The sequence below is a fragment of the Eulemur rufifrons genome, chromosome 24 (genome assembly GCF_041146395.1).
Source record: "Eulemur rufifrons isolate Redbay chromosome 24, OSU_ERuf_1, whole genome shotgun sequence".
Taxonomy (NCBI): Eukaryota; Metazoa; Chordata; class Mammalia; order Primates; family Lemuridae; genus Eulemur; species Eulemur rufifrons.
The window spans coordinates 34,263,287-34,283,372 of NC_091006.1; the positions used below are offsets into that span (position 1 = coordinate 34,263,287).

General features: G+C 42.2%; 2 protein-coding genes across 5 annotated transcripts in view; one reads left to right on the plus strand and one right to left on the minus strand.

The window, feature by feature from the left end:
- The window catches only part of CORIN (corin, serine peptidase), a 198,119-nt gene extending 180,276 nt beyond the window's left edge, over positions 1 to 17,843 (plus strand). For 2 of the 4 annotated variants that reach the window (XR_011231390.1, XR_011231388.1), the window contains exons 20-25: positions 2,726 to 2,997; positions 5,093 to 5,226; positions 9,160 to 9,481; positions 12,393 to 12,740; positions 15,174 to 15,412; positions 17,780 to 17,843. Coding sequence is in view for 1 of the 4 variants with exons in the window: in XM_069457572.1 (XP_069313673.1) it covers positions 2,726 to 2,997; positions 5,093 to 5,226; positions 9,160 to 9,342 (589 nt within the window). In the remaining 3 variants the exon portion in view is untranslated. Of the gene's footprint in view, positions 1 to 2,725; positions 2,998 to 5,092; positions 5,227 to 9,159; positions 11,132 to 12,392; positions 12,741 to 13,186; positions 13,311 to 15,173; positions 15,413 to 17,779 lie in introns of those variants that run through there. The other 2 variants (XR_011231389.1, XM_069457572.1) reach the window with 2 other exon arrangements.
- ATP10D (ATPase phospholipid transporting 10D (putative)) overlaps positions 13,318 to 20,086 on the minus strand; it is a 52,538-nt gene continuing 45,769 nt past the window's right edge. The window contains exons 19-22 of the mRNA XM_069457570.1: positions 19,178 to 19,258; positions 17,873 to 17,977; positions 14,479 to 14,666; positions 13,318 to 13,651 (exon numbers count right to left, since the gene is read on the minus strand). Of these exons, the coding sequence (XP_069313671.1) occupies positions 13,390 to 13,651; positions 14,479 to 14,666; positions 17,873 to 17,977; positions 19,178 to 19,258 (636 nt within the window). The 3' untranslated portion in view covers positions 13,318 to 13,389. The remainder of the gene's footprint in view (positions 13,652 to 14,478; positions 14,667 to 17,872; positions 17,978 to 19,177; positions 19,259 to 20,086) is intronic.

A 20,086-nucleotide genomic window follows, 5' to 3' on the forward strand; every position in this document is an offset into this window, starting at 1 on the left:
CTCCCAGAATAAAAAAAGAAGGAACAAAGGAAAGAAGGAGGGAAAGAAGAGAGGTTAGGGAGGGCAGAAAGAAGAAACAGAAAGGAGAAGTAAGGAAGGAAAAAGAAAGAAAAGTATGTTCTTTGAGTGACAACCTTACACAATGAAAAATAATTCTTCTGCAACATTAACTTGTCATGCTCACGTGATAGGACTTCCTGCAATTACCATAATTGTCCATCTCCTCTCAGTTCTAGAGTCTGTACGGGCAGGATCACATCTCTCTTTCTGACTGTTGCAATCCTGGCACAGGGTTTGGCATAGAGGAATTGCTATATATCTGTATCTCTCTCTCTCTATTCAATGAATGACATCAATTCCTCTTTTGATAGCTCTGAAATTACTTTTTTTTAAATGGAAAAAGGACAGAATGCAGGACTGTGTGGGGGTGTCTGTTAGCAGAGTCTGGCCAAATATCCAACAATACTGAAAACAGTTTGAGTGCCTACTTTGGCACCCCTAACTCTCCTGAAACCTCAGGCTTTTGAATCTTTGCCATGCTGATGGTGGAGAGAGGCATGCTAAAAAAAAAAAGGAGATGCACAACTAGGGTCTTGCCTGAGACTCCCTAGACAGCTCATAAAATGCTGGTTCCTAGGTCCCGACCCAAGAGCTTCTGTTTCGATTGCTATGAGGTGATGCCCAGAGAATCAGTATTTTGAAAGCTCTCCAGATGATTCATTGCTCTGCTTGGGTTGGAAAACAATGTGTCTAGATGGTCAAACCTACATTAGTTGGTTTGACCACAAGCTCCCAAACGGGGACAGTGGAGTGTGGGTGGCTTGCAGTGTCAAGGAGTGTCTGCAATGAAAGCTCCCCCCTTCCCTGACACTGTGGCCGATAAACGTCCACGCCTTTGATCCTGGTCCACTCTGGTGAAGGAGGAAGTGGGAATGAGGGAAGGGAGAAAGGGACTGATGAAAAACAGACCTTGCCTTTGTGGTTGGCGTCTGCCACTAATAAATGTTTTCAATCCAATACATGGGGCCATTGTGAACAGATACTTGTTGAGAACCATCTGTATGCCAGGATTCACAAGCCCTGTGAACAGAGCAGTGAACGAGAGCAGCAAAGCTCCTGCCTTCCCAGAGAGAACGTTCTGGGGGCCAAGACAGAGAATAGACAAACAGATAGATCAGTGTCACTGACACCAATAAGTATTATGGGAAGAAAATGGAAGCAGGGTCAAGAGTAGAGTGATGAGGGTAAAGTAAGTGTTAGATGGGGTGGTCAGGGAGGACAGCTCTGAGGAGGTGGTGCGTGAGTTGAGACCTGGACGAAGAGAAGGAGCAAAGGTGGGAACCGTGTGAGAGCTGGGTGTGGGGGGGGCGGGCAGCAGGGGAAGAGCCCCTGAGTTGGAGATGCCCTTGGCATGTTCGAAAGTAGAAAGAAAGTCCTTGGGGTTAGAATGGAGCATATCGTGGAGCCTTGCAAAGGAGACCAGGGATAGGAGTCTAGAATCTGTCTCCAGTATGATACAAGGTCCGTGGAGAATAATGAGCAGGAAATGGATTTTTATTTTGAAAAAATCATTCTGATGCTTTAAGGAAAATGGATTACAGGGGCTAAGGCTAGAAGAAGAGCCACCATTTGGGAGGCCGTTGCAGTGGTCCAAGTAGATGAGCGTAGCTTAGACGAAGATTGCAAGAGTGGAGAAGGGAGAAAAAACAAGATGCAGGATATGTTTGAAAATAAGAGTGGTGAGACTTGTCGATGCATTCAATGGTGTATGTAAGAGAAAGAGAAGATTCAAGTGGGTAACTGGTGGTTATAAGTATAAAATAATAGTAAATGAATTCTGCATGCTTAAATATTGCGAGATAGGTGGCCAGCCCCCAGTAAATCTTGGCTATTATCAAACATCTGACTGAGTGTGTTGAACAGACTGTGGGACGTTCAAGTCTGCAGCTCAGGGGAGAGGATGGAGCTGGGGACATACACTTGGGAGGCATCAGGGTGTGGGTGGCCGTTAACACCACTGGGCCGGATGAATTCATCAAGGGCGTGTGAAGTGAGAAGAGCAGGTTGAGGGTGGCGTCCCCGAGCTCTTCAGCACAGACATCGAGAGCAGAGCAGGGAGACCCAGAAGAGACCGAGTGGGAGGGCGGCGTCCAGGAGACGGCAGGAAATTCTGCAGCATGGCAAGACCTGGAAGCATGTGCAGAAAGTCTTGGAAGCTGGGAATTGCCTAAAATATTGCTGACAGGTGTTAAAAAACAATGGCGTCTGAGGCTGACCGTTGGAGGTGGCGGGTGACCTTTTCAAGTCCTTGGCTTGAAATTAGTAGAAGTCTCCCCTGAAAACCTGACATCTTGCTCTTTCTTGGAGCGAACACTTAGTCTTTGTTTTTTTCCCTTTTCCTCTTTCTTTTCTGTCGTCTTTGTGGCTTCTCATTATCTTTTCTCCTTTGATGAAGCAAGCAACGACCCTGACTGCCTTTAAAACCAAACAAGTTTTATTTTCAAGACTAGCCCCATCCGAGAGTCCCGAGCTGTGCTTTCTACGACACACTGTTTATCTGCTAATCACTCAGGCCATTGTGTCCATGCTGCTTAGACGAGTACATTGAGAGGTGGGCATGGGAATAGCCATTGTTGGCATAAACCAAATATTTAAAAATCCCACACGAATTTCAAAAGATAAATTAGGGTTTAAGATGCCAATGGCTCTTGAATTCCCGTTTTAGGAGAGAGAACGCTGCCGTCTGGAAAGTGGTCCTCGGCATCAACAACCTGGACCACCCGTCGACGTTCATGCAGACGCGCTTCGTGAAGACCATCATCCTGCACCCGCGCTACAGCTGGGCGGTGGTGGACTATGACATCAGCGTCGTCGAGCTGAACGAGGACATCAACGAGACCAGCTACGTCCGGCCGGTCTGCTTACCCAGCCCGGGGCAGTGGCTGGAGGCCGACACCTACTGCTACATCACGGGCTGGGGCCACATGGGCAACAAGAGTAAGCCGGGGTCTCCAGGAGCCTTTCGGCTTGTGCTAAGGGGCGCTGTGTTTCTGCCTAGGCTTTGGCCATATTTTCACTTATAAAAATCTAGCCACAAATGGTAAATCCCTGATGTGTGTGTCACAGTCCCCTTGCCGTGCAAATCGTAGATACTAATAAGTCATTAGGGCACTTAAACTCGCCAAGCTCAGAGGCAATCTCAAAAGTCCTTCTCCACACCCCAGAGTCTTTCTCCAGGGAGCTGCTGGCAGTGTCCGGGGGTCCCTGCAGGATGAGACTCAGCAGCCGTCCTTGCTTTGGACGTGTTCATGATTCGGGCCACCTGCAGGCAGAGTCAGTAAGAGCCTCTGCCTCGTGGTCAGTCAAACTGCACAGTTATATTTGCAATTCTCGGTTATGATCGGGTCTTATCTACATCTGTAGCACAACCTGTAAGTCCTTCTAGAAAGCAAATTGATTTGCTATTTGCCTATTTAAATTGATTAAAATAGTTTGGCTCTGTAGATGACTTACACATATAAAACACACAGAGATTAAAAAATTTGTACTACTACTTACTCTCAGCCCCCCATAACGGACCCCCTCTCGTTCTGTTTTATCTGTTTAAAGTTTAGAATGAGAATCAAATCAATGAGACGTTTTCTTTAACTGCAAGTGCTGGCCACTCTATCAAATATAACGCCACGGCACTCAAGAATGGTGATGTATATTGGCATTCCATCATCGACCTTAGAAATTGTGTATTCGAAGGAACATTTTTTTCTTGAAATTTAGCGAGAACAGTTTTGAGCTAAGTTGAGTTTCTTTTTTATATGATCAGTTAAAGGATGAAAAGAAAAAGTCAATAGACAGAAATCAATGACTTTTTCAGAAAAAGTTCACAAGTAAGAATTTTGAAGGCCATGTTGTACATATGACGTCACCGTTCCTATGTGTCTCAGTTTTAAAATCTATAATGATGACTGTAATATAAGAGCGGAATATATTTTATATTGCCTCTGCTTGTATTCCTCCTACAATATCCATATCAAACTGCGAGCAATAGTGGAACACAGTACACATACCACCTGTAGAGCGTAGCATGAAGAGCAAGGATCCGAATTCAAAAATCAGAAAGATCTAATTGACCCTAGACTGCATTCCCTTCTAGCTCACTATAAAATGAACAAAATAATAGCACCTGTTCTCCATGTCTCTGAGCAATGCCCAAAGAAAATAAATATAAAAAAGAGCAACAGTCTAACTCACAGGATTGTTGTAAAGATTAAAGGCAATAAGGTAACGCCCAGCAGATGCTGAGTATAGGTGCTTGGCTACCACTAGTACCCGATACATGTTAACTATTGTTCTTATCCTCCTTTTAACAATTCGTGAAACATTCGCTCTCTGCCACATCCATCTCCATCACTGTTTAAAAGAATGGTGTGTGTAATTTTGTAGAGTGGCTAAACAGCAAAAGATTCATGCTGTCTTGCTCCAAGAAAGCCGTTGATATTCAGCAAAATCTTTCAAGTAAGATGGAATTCACATACTCTCTCTGTCGACACCAAGGGATGGCTTTGTCCTTTTCACCCTCTCTGTCAAATCCTCTAGGATGAAAGGTTCTTACATCAAATAATAGCTACTGGAGCACAAGATGAGACACGTTCTTTTCACCAAGAATAGAGCAGCCCTTCGGCCATTAGATTTAACAGGTATCCTCCACGTCAGCAGAGCAGGACTGACGTGCGGAGCTGACACCGGGCTGGCAGCCTCCAATCTGGAGAGGAGCTCTGGCTTGATTTGTTTCCTTTTCATTGTAGTAGCTGTTATTTTTGGTAGCATATGCTAAGAGGGGAAAAGCATGAAACAAGTAACAGGACTGTGCCTCAATTTCCTTATTAAGAAAAAAAAAGGTTTCCCCAGATGATGGCTATGAACAAATTGGAAAATTCTGATTCCAAACAAGCCCTGTCTTCGAAATGACATTTCAAGTAAAGAATATGGTTCATTTGGTATAAAACTGTTCATATGATATTTGAATTTCATATTTGGCTAGTTTCGCTTTTGAATCACTTTATCATTTTGTATCTACTTCTTCTTTTTAATGCAGTGCCGTTTAAGCTGCAAGAGGGAGAGGTCCGCATCATCTCTCTGGAGCAGTGTCGGTCCTACTTTGACATGAAGACCATCACCACCCGCATGATATGTGCTGGCTATGAGTCCGGCACAGTCGACTCGTGCATGGTAAGTGGCTTTCTGGTTACCAGGAAGATTCGGTTCAGCAATAACCTCTGTGAGTCCCTATGAACTTACTAGTATTCAGGTATGGTCCTTTGGGAACATTTTTTGAAAATTGTTGCCAAATGTTGAATTGTTCATAATGTGTTTTCCTTCAGCCAGCACCCAAGCAAACCCTTAACGACCCCCTCCCCTTTATTCAGGCTGCCTTCAGCTTTTACACGTATTTACCATCTGGGGAACATTACCCTTGGTCAGCAACGCGAGGAAAAACTCGTTTCTGTCCTCTCATTCAACCATTTCGTTGGTTAGGAAAAACGAGGTTCTAGGAGGAGCTAGTGGCAACCATGGCTCCAACCCCAGGGAGCAGGGGGCCACCAAAGGACATTATCAGCCATTAGGGTGACGCATTAAGGCACTCACCAACACCCCAGTTCCCGTGGTACTACCTCTGTCTCAAGAGTGAGCACACTGGCCTTGTCTGGCTCCTCTGGGCCCTGACGTGATTGCCAAAAAGTTCTCAAATGTCACCGAACCCAACGCTTAGGTACTCAGGACTCATGGCCACAACCGTTTTCAGAGCATGCAGCAGTGCAGGGAAGCATTTTTATTTTTACTTAATAAATATTTATTGAATATTTTACTGGACTGGCTCCCAGGAAAGAGTGAAGATGTGCAAGTGCTCAAAAAAAACTTAACAAAGTGGGGGAGACAGTTACACTACACGGCTGTGAAGCATCTTTGTTATCTGACTGCTTTGGAGTAGACTAAATGCCCCCCCCCCCATTTTGAAGCACACAGCAATACCATTACCACTAACTCAACATAATTCAGTGACATTTTTGATGGTTCCTTTTAGAATGGAAAAGTCAGGGGACGGAAATGGTCTGGCGGTGATTCCTTAGACAGCTGTCAGAGGAAAGAGGGAGCAGGCAGTTCCCTTGGGGTTTCACTGAGGCCACCCGCCTTTCTGCCTCCTGGTCACAGTCAGCAGCTGGGGGAGGCGGTGGTGGAGGAATCCCTCCCTTCGACATAAGAAGCCAAGGTTTGACTCCCCAAGTCCCCCCCGCAAAAACAAGGTGCTGTAGGAGACACGGAGTGGGGCACGGAGCAGGATTTGCAGCCTGAAAGACCTGGGTCGGATCCCATCTCTGCCTGGGGTGGGGACAACGTAACCTGGGGACGGCAGCCAACCTCATTAGACAGTTTTCTCATGAGTGAAATGGGGCCGATTAGGCCTAATTTACAGCGTATTTTGAGGATTAACTGAGTCAACGTATGTGAAAGTCCCTATCTCTCACCCATCTGTGTGTAACGCCTGGCACACACTTAGACATTCCATGAATAATAATTACATTCACACCAACATCTATCACTTTAGTGCTTATTGTGCCCCAGGCTCCCTGCAAAATGTTTTCCAGTCCCTCCTGTGATCATGACAGTCCCTCCATGTGGCAGTGTCACCGTTTGCCTGAGCAGAAAGCGAGAGAGTAGAGAGTTTAAGTCGTCCTCCCCCGATCACGTGGCACGAGGGTGGTGGGGTGGGGAGGTGGAGCCAGGCGGCCCGGCTTCCGGCCCTGCGCCCAGTCACTACCCACCCTGGCTGCAGTGATTGACATACATACGTTTCTCCCTTTCCTCAACACGATTTGGAGGTTTTCCGGCAACTAGCATCTCTTGGCACATGTTCAAGATCATTTCTCGGTCACTGCTGAAGGATGGGACAGGGGGTGGTTCTGTGATAAGGAACCGAAGGCACAGACAGACACAGGCATGTTCGTGTCATGACGTCAGCAGGAGCCAGTTCTGGCCAACTTCTTCAGTGCTGGGAGTTCAGTGCTGTGGGTATCTTCAAATGCACACCAGATATTCTCTAACACAAGCTCAGATAGAAAACAAAATATAGAACAAACAAAAGCTACTGCCTACTAGATCTAGAGCAAATATTTATCCCAAAACCTCTATGGCACGACATACACTGTCTTTCTTAATTGAACCAACGGGACACATTGGAAGCCATGGGTCCCTCTGTGACAGTCTATAAATCACGAGGATCAATATCGAAGCCAAACGTGAACTTTGGCTTAAAGCCCTACATGACAAAGAGGAAAAGAGGACCAAAAAGACAGTGCAGATAAATTGTGCCTCGAGCTGTATTCTCCCTTTCATTTCGAATTGCTTGTTCTTCACTTCTCGTTTTCTACCTAGCAGAATACCTACCTGACTCTCTAAGTCTAGCTCCAAACCCACATCTCAGGAAAGCATTTGTCATTCCTCTCCACCTGGAAGCAATCACTCATTCCTTTGAAGCCCTCTTTATAGCTCTTGGATTTTGCTTTCATGTCAAGCTATACTCGTTACCCAGGCAGACAAAAATGTCCTCAGTTATGTATACCCAAGCACGGAACCTTTCAAAGAGTAGATGCTAAATAATTATTTGACTAAGTTTCTGATCTGGAAGTGAAGAGGTGGTGACATCTAAACACGTCCCATTTTAACCACTCTCTGGCATAATAACTAGTTCAACCTAAATAATTGAGCATCTTAGTATTTATTTTATATAAGGGGAAATAAAAAAGTGTGAAATATGTCTAATAGAAATGTTTCCAGGACATTTTGCTTTTTTTTTTTTTTTTTTTTTTAAATTTAATTAGATTTTCAGGCAGAAAAATTTACTGAGCCTCTTGCAAATTCTATGTTTATTATTTAGGCTCAGGGCATTGGAAAGTTATGAATTTAAAGATCACCACTTCCATAAAAGCAGACAGCACAATCAAAAACTCAATTTTGCTGTCATAGCACAAGTTTTAAGAAGCCAGCGTAGCCTCGTAGTTGCAGAGGTGGAGTCCTGCCTGCCAGACTGTCTGGCTCTGCCAGCGAACGAGTTTACCTGGGCTTCAGTTTCAATATCTCTGAGATGGATGTAATTATAATAAATAGTATCAGTTCTTAGGGATTTTGTAAAGATTAAATGAGCTAACACAAGGGAAATGCTTAGAAAGGGCATCAGTAAACTTTGTTTCTATTATTCTTCAACATCACCAAGTAGAAGAAAGACCACAGACAGGCTTCCAAGTTTGGATGTCTTACAGGGCAAGGAGTATTTGTAACTTTCTAGAATGCATTTATATACTTAGTTGCTTATTTTCTATGGCAACAACCCCTCTCTAATGACGCAGAGCAGAGCACACTGCCCTCACCTACCTGATCTTTCAGGTGTAGCAAATATTAATGTCTGTAAAGCCGCAGGGTTTTAGTGTTGACTATATTGGAGGAAAGAGCTGAATGAACCCAGTTGCAGTATCTAACCGTAAATATCAAGAATGAAAATCTCCATGGATATGAAATAAAATAAACGCTATAAGTAAATGAAATACTTCACGGTAAGTAATTCTTAACTGGTATTTTCTATTGAAATATACATTTCCAGAGCCCTAAGAAGTGCAGTGAGAGCTCCCGAAATGTGCTCTACTTAATGCATTCGTGCACATAGCAAGAATCTTCAGAATAGAGAGCTAGTTTAGAATGTTTTTGAAGTACTGTTTGTGGGGGGGTGGAATCTTTGGATGTTCCTTTTGGGTACTTGCTGCAGTTATAAGATAAATCAAACTGAAAGAATGAGGTCAATTAAGAAAATCAGTTCTGATCCTTGAAAACAATTTTATGACATATTTTGAGAAGTGCAGGAAATGACTGAAAAAATGTATTCCAATTTCATAGAAAGAAAGAACACAATGGCTTCCCAAGCCACTCTCTATCCTTTCAAAGATAGGGAGGTTAACATGTTCCTTTGAAAGCTCCATTTATACAATGGAAAGCTTTGTTGAAATTTTCCAAGTTGGTTAAGCTGGGTTTGGCGTCATCGCACCCTCAGGATAGCATGGGTGCCATCAGGACTCTGAAATCCCAGTGACTAATGTCCTTTGCTATTTGTTACAGGGTGACAGTGGTGGGCCTCTTGTTTGTGAGCGGCCTACAGGACAGTGGACATTATTTGGTTTAACCTCGTGGGGCTCCGTCTGCTTTTCCAAAGTCCTGGGGCCTGGCGTGTATAGCAACGTGTCCTACTTTGTCGAATGGATTCAAAGACAAATATACATACAGACCTTTCTCCTGAACTAACTCCGAGGATGATCAGAGATGTTGCCAGCTACACTCAAAGAAAATGGCCTTCTCGACCGCGAAGGGTTTCCTGCAGAGAGCTGGACGGAAGCGCTTTTCACGGACAGGGCATGCTCACCCCTGCACTGCAAATTCGCAGGTTTGTTTTGGACTAAATTTTTTCAACTTTATTTTCCTCTTAAGGTCGGTGAAAGACTTTAAAAAAACTAAGCAAAGCAGACTTTGTTCTTTTGCCAAAACTAACCTTGACTGCAGCACAAAATGATCAACTCTGGAGAGATTTAAAATAATGCGGGCACTAGGGTACCATGTTACAGGAATGTTCCCTTTTATCCTATCCCAGAAAGGACACTGAGATCCAGGCCAACTAATTAATCTTTGCCAGTTTTTGTTTCTCGAGCACAGTAGCATAGTGGCAAATTTCAACATTAACATTAGAGACTTGCTTTTGATTTATTAAAAGCCAAGATAATTTACATGTTTAAATTATTTACTGTTACTCTTCTAATGCTTGCGTGGTAATTCTGAGAACTTATAAAAGACAAAGGTAAAAGACGAACAGCATCCATTTAAGTGGCAAAATGTACTGAACACAGAGTTCTGTAGACTTCAGTTTTAACACTTGGCATTATAGGATTGCCCATTCTGATTTAAATCAACTTTGTAATTTTATAGAAAAGTCTCTATAGAACTTCCCCCATAGCTGGGATTTGTTCAGTGTAGATGAGTTGGCTGATTGAGATTTCAAAAACTAAATCCATATTCCTGGGAGGTATTTGGTTTTGCCTATATGACAATAAAGTGGATATTAAACTTTGCCAACAGAGAATTTGCTATAGAATGGAGTGATGCAATTTTTTAAAAAAGAAAATTAAATTGCATTCCTCTCCCAATTAAATATTTTTTTTCTGTGTTCGTTCATATCAATAAAGTCACAGAAATGCACTTCAAAGCACAGTAAAACTTTGCATGGAGTAAAATATTATGTAATTTTTCTCAAAAGATGTTTAACATCTGGTGTTGCAGTTTCTTTTTATTGATAATTAAAATTTCAAAGATGATTTTTTTAGCACTAGGCCACTTTATGCAAATCAATTTTGAAGCAATTAGTGGTTAAAGTATTTTTCCCCACTAAAAAGCTTCCAAACACAAATCATCACATATATCTAACTTAATTAGGGACATTCATTCTGCAACATTCAAATGCCTTTTGAACAAATACTCTTCCCTATGGAACCTCCACCAGCAACCCGGATTGCCTCAGCATTCCAAATAGAGACTACTTATAATTTTATACATGTATTTTTGTACTCTTTTTCTATGTGTAAACACCTTTGAAATTCAAAAAGCTGTTTAAACACTTTCCATGTTATTCACATCCTGTCTTGTAGTTTGTATTAACGTAAACCCAGTGAGCGTGTGAAACAGTCACTGGATTGTGGTCACGATCGTATGCAAGTTTAACAACATAGGTCAGTTTCCTTACAGTTACATTCTTAATGTCACAAACTTTTAACCTTGCTCAAATTTTGTGCAGTGAAATGTATGTAATGTACTTATTTTAAATAATTCTTAATACAAATAAAATGGTATGATCTTTTTTTTTATTGGATGGATATGGAACACAGATAGCAAGTGTCAGGAAATTGTTTCTCTCTCTGTAGCAGCATGCTGGCTGGCCCCGAGCTCCACACCCATCAAAATTTATCTTTCTTATAGCTCATTCTCACAGGTACATATTACTAGTAATCAATTTCCTTGGCTACCAGGAGCAATGATACAGTGCTTGTTCCCCCAAATTTAGTGAAATATACTGAACTGCAACAGCTCACATTAGCTTTATGTAAGAGTTACTTACTTGTAAATGTGACTCTTCAAATGTTTAATATAGATCCCAAATTTCTTTAGCCTAGGGGCCAGAATGTGTTTCAGAATTCAGAATTTTCCAAATTTTAAAAATACAGTTTGGTACTCAGTAATAAAATGAGCTATTAATATTTTTGTAGCAAAATATATGAATTTTATACTTTAAGTGTATAGCCTTACATTTGTTCAGGGCATTGATTTTGTACCTAATTTATGGAAAATATTTTCAGTTTTCAGAGCTTTGGAAACTTTAGAATTATAGATAGGAGATTTTGACCCCATAACATAAACATTCAATTTTTTCCTCTATTCGTATGTACAGATAATGTATGTCTTGGAAATTAACCTTTTTTCTTAGTGTTTTTGGCTCATTCTTTTTATTCTTAGATTCTAATCTTTTATTTATAAGTGACTATATCCCTAAATTTTTATTTAGCAGAAGATGATGATCTCAGGGAACGATGCCAGCTATGAGGATAGCAAACGATATAACAGCAGTGGTTTTCCCACATAAGAAAAGGCTGAACAATATTCTGGTAAAAGATGTGCTTTAGGACTTTCCTTCTAAGTTCTGGTACTAATTACAGTTGGATACAGTGAGTGTTTACAAGAATTTATGACAGTTTTTCAGTACACATTATTTATTAAACAGTTTATTTAAAAAAATCATAAGGAAGTAGAAAGCGACTTTCATTCATCATATAGGATTTTGAAAGTTCTAGAAATCAGTCTGTATAAAAGACTATATGCAATAATATCAGCAGGCTACAAAAAAAATGTCAGACCACGATAGGAGGCAACAGGTAGAAGATTAAACCCTGAGAATAACAGTTTAATAGTCATTAAGAAGACCTTAATGTAGACACTGAACATCAGCATAGCGATTCATGAAGGAAATTCTGGATGATTGATGGCTGACAGCTTTCAGATAATAGAGGCAGAATTTTAAAAGGACTTCAGCAAGAATACATGATGTTATACCAACACCTGGCCTTAGCATAAAACTAGTTTCTTTGCTCCAACTAAAGTCAGCATACATGATTGCATGGAAGTCAACTTGCTGTAGACATTCCTGGCTTCCAATGCATTAAAAAAAAAACAAAAAACGATTTTTTCTAAGAACCTCATAGAAACCTCCTGAGGACAATCTGTATTAGTCTCAATTTATATCCCATTTTTTAAAGGCTACAACCTGGAAAAGTTGTAGGATATTGTGTAAACAATGAACCCTCAAGTGGTCTCTAGAAGAATGTTTTGAAATTGATGGTATCATTTCAATCGGGCTAGTGTCAGCTTTAGAGTACAGGAGATTGCCCAGTGGTCGCAGGGCCAGTGGATGCTGTCTGCCTGACCTACGGCCTCAGTTTCCTCACTGACCCCATCTGGGCTGAGGCAGCCCTCATGAAAAGTCTTCTCTTGCCTGGAAGCTGGGAGAGGAACGCATTCCTTGGAGCTGATAGGACCCGCACTGTCTTTCCTGCCCCTTCCCAATGAAGGTTCCGCCTTACGGAAACACTGAGATGAGCAGTGAGGTGAGTCTCACATATTTTAACTGTATTTTAAGCAGTACAATTATACTGTATTTTAGGTACGTCGTTGTTTAAAAGGATATTGGAAGTTTATCTGTAAATTAACCATTTATAACATTTTTTCCATATGGAAATATTTTCTGAGTCTCAACTCAAACGTACTTTTTTCTCAATTAAAAAAAAAAAAAATTCAGATTGGAGCCAGCTCATTTAAAGCATTTCCCAAGAATATGAGATCTCCCTGTAAAATAAATATTTCTCAAATGACTCCCCTTTAAAATGTTTGCATTTCTAAGACAATGAAAATGCTTTTATAAAATCCAAAAAGTTTCATAAAAGCATTTGATTCTGAATTAAATACTTCACTTCCCTAAACTCTGTCTAGGTCAAACTCTACTTCTCCATTACAAATGTATATACTAATACACCGATAATGGTCCTTCTGTCAGCCTTCCCAAGCCTAGGAAAATGCTCATGTCCCTTATGGAAAAATCCAAGTCATTCTTGTGTGGTAGAGGTGCCTCTCAAAATCCCTCTTCCAAACTCAAAAGGATACTTCAGCTTCGAGGAGGACATCCTGCTTTCTTAATCTTTTGAGGGTCCGGCCACCTGCGAGGCCTCCGTGGCAGAGCGGCCTAGGTCTAGGGCAGTTTCACAGAGCTGTGCTTCCTTGTTCAACTGCACAAGAAGTTGCCGACCTCACTGCAAAGGCAGCAGAAGGTCTAGACGGGGGTCTTCTTCCTGCCTGGTCGCCTGATGGTCCAGCATGGTTTGATGTCACTGGATCCATCTTTCCAGCCCTCCTCCACTTCTTGAGAGCTTCCGTCCGCTCCTCCGGAGTGAGTCTGTCAAGGTGCTTGGCTCTCAGAGTTGGAGACGGAAACAGGGAGCCCTGCAGAACTCTGTATGCAAACCTGAGTTAGAAAGAACATCACAGAATCAAATTCACCTCAAAGGCATCATGGGACACACAAACGATACTGACCAATTAGAAAAAATAAAACGATTTGGTGGCCACTGAGCTCCTGAGTAAAGGGGGAGGGTAAGTGAACTATAAAATGGAGATAGAAACAATATTAAACAAACTAGTATTTGTAAAGCACTTAGAAAATACTATGTGCAGTTCTGCTCAGCCAGTTCCCAGCAGGAGCGGCCCCCGCCTTCCAGAGCCACATGGTCACGGTGGAAATAGAAGCCCAGAGGCAGGTAGGTGCAGGAGGCTGACAGCTGCCTCCACCCCGGCAGAATAATTCTGACGAGTCTGGGAGTTCATGGTTGGTGAGCAATGAGGAGCTAACCGGGAAAAAATGGTGGGTATCAGACTTCCCAGCCTTCAGGACTGTGAGCCAATCAATTTCTCTTTATAAATCACCCCATCTGTGGTATTCCATTGTTTTGGATTCCATTCCAAAAATCACCCCAGATCAAGGCAACATCCTCGGGAAATGGCAGAACAAAAAGGGCGAGAAAGGATCTAGGTCCTTGAATGGAGAAAGGCTGCCCTAACCCTGGGAACTGTCAACAGATTAGACATGTTCCGGAGAGAAACTCAAACCTCCCAGTTTGCTTAATGAAACCAATTTTTTCTCCAATAAAACAGTTAAAGCCCGTATTTTAACCTGTACACAGACGGACTTCCCTGCTACTAAACAGGCTGGTCAACCATCCTTAGTACCGGCTCAAAGGAGGCTAAGCCTAGGACTCCATTTACGCTCTTGATGATACAACACGCATGCCGTACCTGGGCAGAAGAGCCACGCAGGTGGTGAGGACGCAAACTAAGTAGAACACCGGATCCAGCATGTGCTCCTGCATAATCCAGTAGGGGTTGGATGGTGGGTTGCAAGTGACGCACAGGGCTCCAAAAGCCAAGGCAAAGAGGAAGTAAGACAGGACACTGCCCACGATGACCAGGACGTGGATCCACGTCTGCGAGACAAGAGGAGCAAAGGACATGAACCCTCTCCCCCCGACAGGGTGTGGCAGCCTGGCAACGTTGCTCCACTAAAGAGAGAACACGTCTGAGCACTGCACCAATGGCGTAACAGCACACAGCAGACCGAGGAGGTAAGAGGGCTTTTATGAATCTTCTATTGCTGCTTGAATTCTTTAAAACCAAATCAAATGCCAAAAAGTAATTCTGTTGCCTAACTTACTCTGTATTGTCTATGAACCAGGAGGTGTTTGAATTTTCTCCATGCAGTCACTCACTGGCAAACTTTTAGCCACTCACATAGGTGGTGGCCATTACTGTTGCCCACGAGTCCTCTCATTCTCCTCCCCTAGTAAGCGTTTGTGTGGCCCGCACGTCCCTACTCCTGTGAAATCAAGCACAGCCACGTGTCTTGCTTTGACTGGTGAAATATGAGTGGGAGGGAGGGTGTGTGAAACATGGAAGAGCTGGTTTGCAATTTTTCATGCTGTCTCCTTCCACAGTAACCAAGAAGTTCCCTTTGGGGACAATTCCCGGTATCACGGTTACAAGATGCACCCTGGGCCACTGAGCCGCCCCTCAGAGGACAATTCCTTCTAGAGCTGTCTGGAACATCAGCCAACTTTATGTGAGCAAGAAAGTAATCTGTGTGTGTCACAGCAGAACCTAGGTTGAGTTGACACAAGGATGTTACAGTCAAGGAACACGTGGTAGAAACTGACCAGGAAGTGGCAAGGAGATGGTGAGTAAGGGCACGAAGGGAAAGAGTTTTATATTCTCAAGATATGTTTTTTATGCCAAAACATCAAATCTACTCCAATCCTTTCCCAGTGGGTTCTCAAGCTTAGGTGCGCATTAGAATCACTTGGAGAGCTTGTTAAAACATTGCTGGGCCCAATCCTCAGTTTAGGATTCAGCAGGTTTAGGGTAGAGCTCAATATTTTGCATTTCTAATGAGTTTCCATGTGAAATAGATGCCTCTGGTCCAGGATCGTGAAGAATAATTATAGGAATAAAGGATGGAAGACAGGAAAAAGGGCGAGGTTAATCTTCCTTGCTTATACTACTATTTTTTAAAGGAGGATAAGCTATCATTTGGTGAAATGTTTTCTAAAACAGCTACAGTTTACACCTGTTTTTTTCCAAAACTGATGGCTGTAAATACTTGCATAAGAATGGTTAAAATCTCTACAGCCAGTCTACACCCCAAACCGATGAAGTCAGAATCTCTGGGAACGACTCAGGCCGGCATCGGTGCCTGTAAAGCTCCCCAGGTGGTTCCAATGTTCAACCACAGTTGAGAACCTCTGATAACACCCCCCACGGAATAGGTCCCAGGTGTGCCCAAGCCTTAGGGATTGGGGTACACGGGACAAGGGCCCTCCAGAAGCTGGGTGCTCTAGCCGTGTGTCCTCTGGCATGAGGAATGGTGCCCTAACGATGAATCCTTTTAGTAGCACTCTCGGTTTTTCTTGGAATCTAGCTTTCACTCCCTTTATTCCCAGTGAGGACACGCAGCATCGTACACAGTCTTGGCAAAATATTCCTCCCCTAGCTAAAGGCTACGGCGGAAGAATAGGATTCTGGCACGAGGGACGAGACTTGGAGCACGACCCCGCAAGAGCAGAAAGAAAATGCCTGGGGCCAGTTCGGAGCAGAGACCCGTCCTGTCAAGTCCATTAGTTTCTGTTCCCTGGCTCTCTGGAGTCACTCTGCTTCCTCAGGACTTTTTGTTCTGCTTTATTTTGTTTTACCAGGGTTCTTCAGTATATTTTTAATAACTTTTCTATTTGTTCGGGGTTAACCAGAATAGAGGGTTGTTGTTCTTCATCAGTGAATCCAAACGAATACACTTTTGTGTCAGATCCTCTGGGACACTAATGAATGTCGGGACCTGTGGCCCTCCCTCAGGCGGTAACCAAAAGGACTTGTGCAATTGCTTCAAAATGAAATAGGTATGAAAACAATCCCAAATATTTCAGTTCTAGAATTCCCTTTACTCCTCTGGTATTTGCAGATATTAACCATTTACTACATTTTGGGCTTGTAAGATGGGGTTATAACTGATTGTAAGCGAAGCAAGTGATGCCAAAAATAATCAGCCTTACTTTAGAAACAGCTCTAAATGATTTCATAATATAATCTTGTGTATTTTAAACTATTAACCTCATTCAGCTATTTTCTATTTGAAATTTACTTATTACCAGGATGGTGAGTATACCCCAAACACTGATTGGTTATTTGATCATTCATTTATCCATTCAACTATGTTTTGGGCACCTACTGTGTGCCATACTTGTTCTTGACATTGGTATACAGTGGTGAACAAAATAGGTCTACACCCTGCCCTCACAGGGATTATAGTCTAATGCAGAAGATATACATGAATCAGGCAATCACAAAATTAAGTGAATAATTATAAATTATTATCAGACTCATGGGTAAAAGCGAGAGAATGTATGAAAGAATGGATGGTTAGGGAAGGGCTTTTGGGGGAAGTAGCATTTTTGCTGATACCTAACAAGACCTAAAACAGCATTTGAGTTGGTGAAGTGCAGGGAAACAATGGGAACAAAAAAATACCTCCATTAAAAGATACGGTAAATGCTGCGGTCCTGAGGTGGCACCAAGCTCCATGCATCAGAGAAACTGAAAGTAGGATAATGTGGTTCCAGCCTGAGTAAGTGGAAATGAGGCTGGAGAGAGAAGTAAGGGCATCACTGCATGACACCTTATAGGTCACCTTAGGGCTTTCCGATTTTATTCCAAGAAAAATGGGAACCCACTAAAGGGTTTTACCCAAGGGAAAGCAAAAAAAAAGATTATTTTTTGTATCATAAGAAAGGCATAAAATCATCACTAAAGTCAGAGTCCCAGGATTATGGCACACTTCTTTGTGTTTTAGTCAACTAAAATAAAAAATGTTGGCTGAAGAAGGGTAATTATTCCTCCCGCCTGTCTCACCCCTTCATTAACCATCCACCACTGGTACTGCGGAGGGAGCAGGCACGTGTTTTCCATGCTCCCTGGCTACACATCAACCTCAGCATAACAGCGTTCAACATCTTCCATGGAGTCATTAATCTGCTCATTACCACTTCTCTTCTAGGCCTGAAGGGCTCCACAGAGACACTGCTAATAGAAGATATTTCCCCAACCACAAAGGGTTTCAGGATCCTTCAGAGGAAGGAAAACCACTCACCAAACTCTTGCTTTCAATGACCAGATGGAGGAGAATGATGAACAACGCAGCTGTGTTCAGGGGGTTTCCAAATGTAAAGATGTCAATGTCTGAGCCCTGGTAGGTCTACAGAGAGAGGACAACAGCGGGTAATCTTGGAGAGTTGTGCACGCCCGGTGTAACACTAGTCTAGCTACAGCTCAACGGAGGCTTAGGTCTCTTCTACAACATCCCTATGAACCGGTCCTTTAAGATAAACTTTAACATTTCCAGAAGAGAGATGCTAACTCTCTCCTAGATAGGCCACCTAATCTTCACACTTTTCAGTTAGAGTTCTTCTTTATTCTGAACCACAATTGATCTTCCTGAAACCTTTTACTCACACTTCTAGCTCTTTAAGGTAAAGAGAAATTTGCTCCACTTAACAGAGCTTCAAAACTTTGAAGCAGTTATTAGGACTACTCTAAGTTTATATCTCTCCTAGGCAAGTATACCCTCCTCTCTGTATGTCTTCAAGTTCTTAAACTATTTCTTAAGTGACACAATTTTCTTATCTTTCACCATCATTTTCATCCTCTCCTGAATACACTTCAGATTGCCTTGTCTGTGTATTTCTTTTGCAGTGCAGTACAGCCAGAATGTTCTAGTGAGACTAATTCAAACAATCATTTAAATATTTTGAATACTATTTGAATAAAGAATGAAGATTGTTAACTTAGAGACTAACATTTTTTTCTTTCTTAATACTGTACTCTGTTAATACCATCCATGATAAAACAATTGTTTTCTTCTGGGGAGGGGTTTATATAGACAAGCAGCTACATTATGCTGCTTTCTGTTTGGTGTTAGCCTAAATTTTTAAAATTAACCTTTACACATTCTTTGCATTTCTTCATTCTTTACCTATAAAACAGGTCTTTTAGTTTTGGAGACACTACTTAACAGGATCTTAAATTTAATACTGTGAATGTCATCCTACTAGAATGAGCCCAGCACTCGCTAATAAAAGGTTTTATATTCTGACTTTGCCTCTCTGATTTTTGATTAATCTAATTATATGGCCAGACATTCAATTTTGTTCAAGTCCTTGACAAAAATTATTAAGCAGTACAAGGTTAACAAGAGACTCAAGAGGACTTGAACAAGGTACTTCTTTCCAAATTTAATCCATATTAAACATATTTTGGGGGGAGATTCTAATTGAGACAGTTAATAATCAACCTGATTTTATGGGCAACCTGCCCTTCTCTACGCTGATACTGGTGGCAAAGTACAAAGAAGCATCGTGGATTCATGAGTAACAAATACACTGAGCAAACGACTCACAAAGAAAGGCACGAAGAAGCAGACCAGGCTTTGATAAAAGGCATCCAACAAGGTGATCCAGAAGGTGAGGGGCACGTATGCCTGGAAAGGAAACAGACGTTGGGGAGAAATTAAGATTAACAAGCATCCAAGCAAAGTCCAGAAACAACACAAGCCAGTACTTATTTTTACTTCTCCAAGAGGAAACTTTATTCCTTCATTCTCTCACTCATAAAACAGGTGGGCTTTGTCACAGAGGTAAACGAATGAGGTAAAAGTTGAATGCAATGAATTCACATGTGAATGTGGTTTAAAAAAAAAAAATCCTTCCAGAAGCTCTTATTCAACTCAGGTTATGTTTATCACTGGACCAATTTTAAATCTACCTGAAATAGAGCCAGTAGTGCTAACTTTTCATGTCCTATTGATCACAAAGTACTGTTTCAACACTTCTCCAAATCCATCCACTTCTCTCATCCACGCTACTCCATCTACTACCATTCCAGTTCACCATCAACTCTCCGTGAATTAATGGATAGCCATTAACTGCCTCCTGTTGCTGCTTCTACCCTCAATCCAATTTTCCTATATCAGCCAGATGGCTTGTAAAAAATGGAAATCAGGTCATGCTCTCTCCCTAACTAATCAGACTGACTCCTTCCAGCCCCTCCAATGACTTCCCACTGCATTGCCAGTACAATCCAAGTTTCTTCCCAGGACCTAGAAGGCCCTGCACGGTCTGCCCACTGAATGGCTCTTCTTACCACTGTGGTCCTGCCACAGGGACCGTCCTTTTTTTCCTTGAATGTGCTAAATCCATTCTTTTCTGCGGCTTTTACCTGCGCTATTCTCTCTGCCAGGGATTCTTTTCCCTGGATCTCTCACAGGAATAGTTCATCATTATTTGTATCCCACCTCAAATATCCCTTC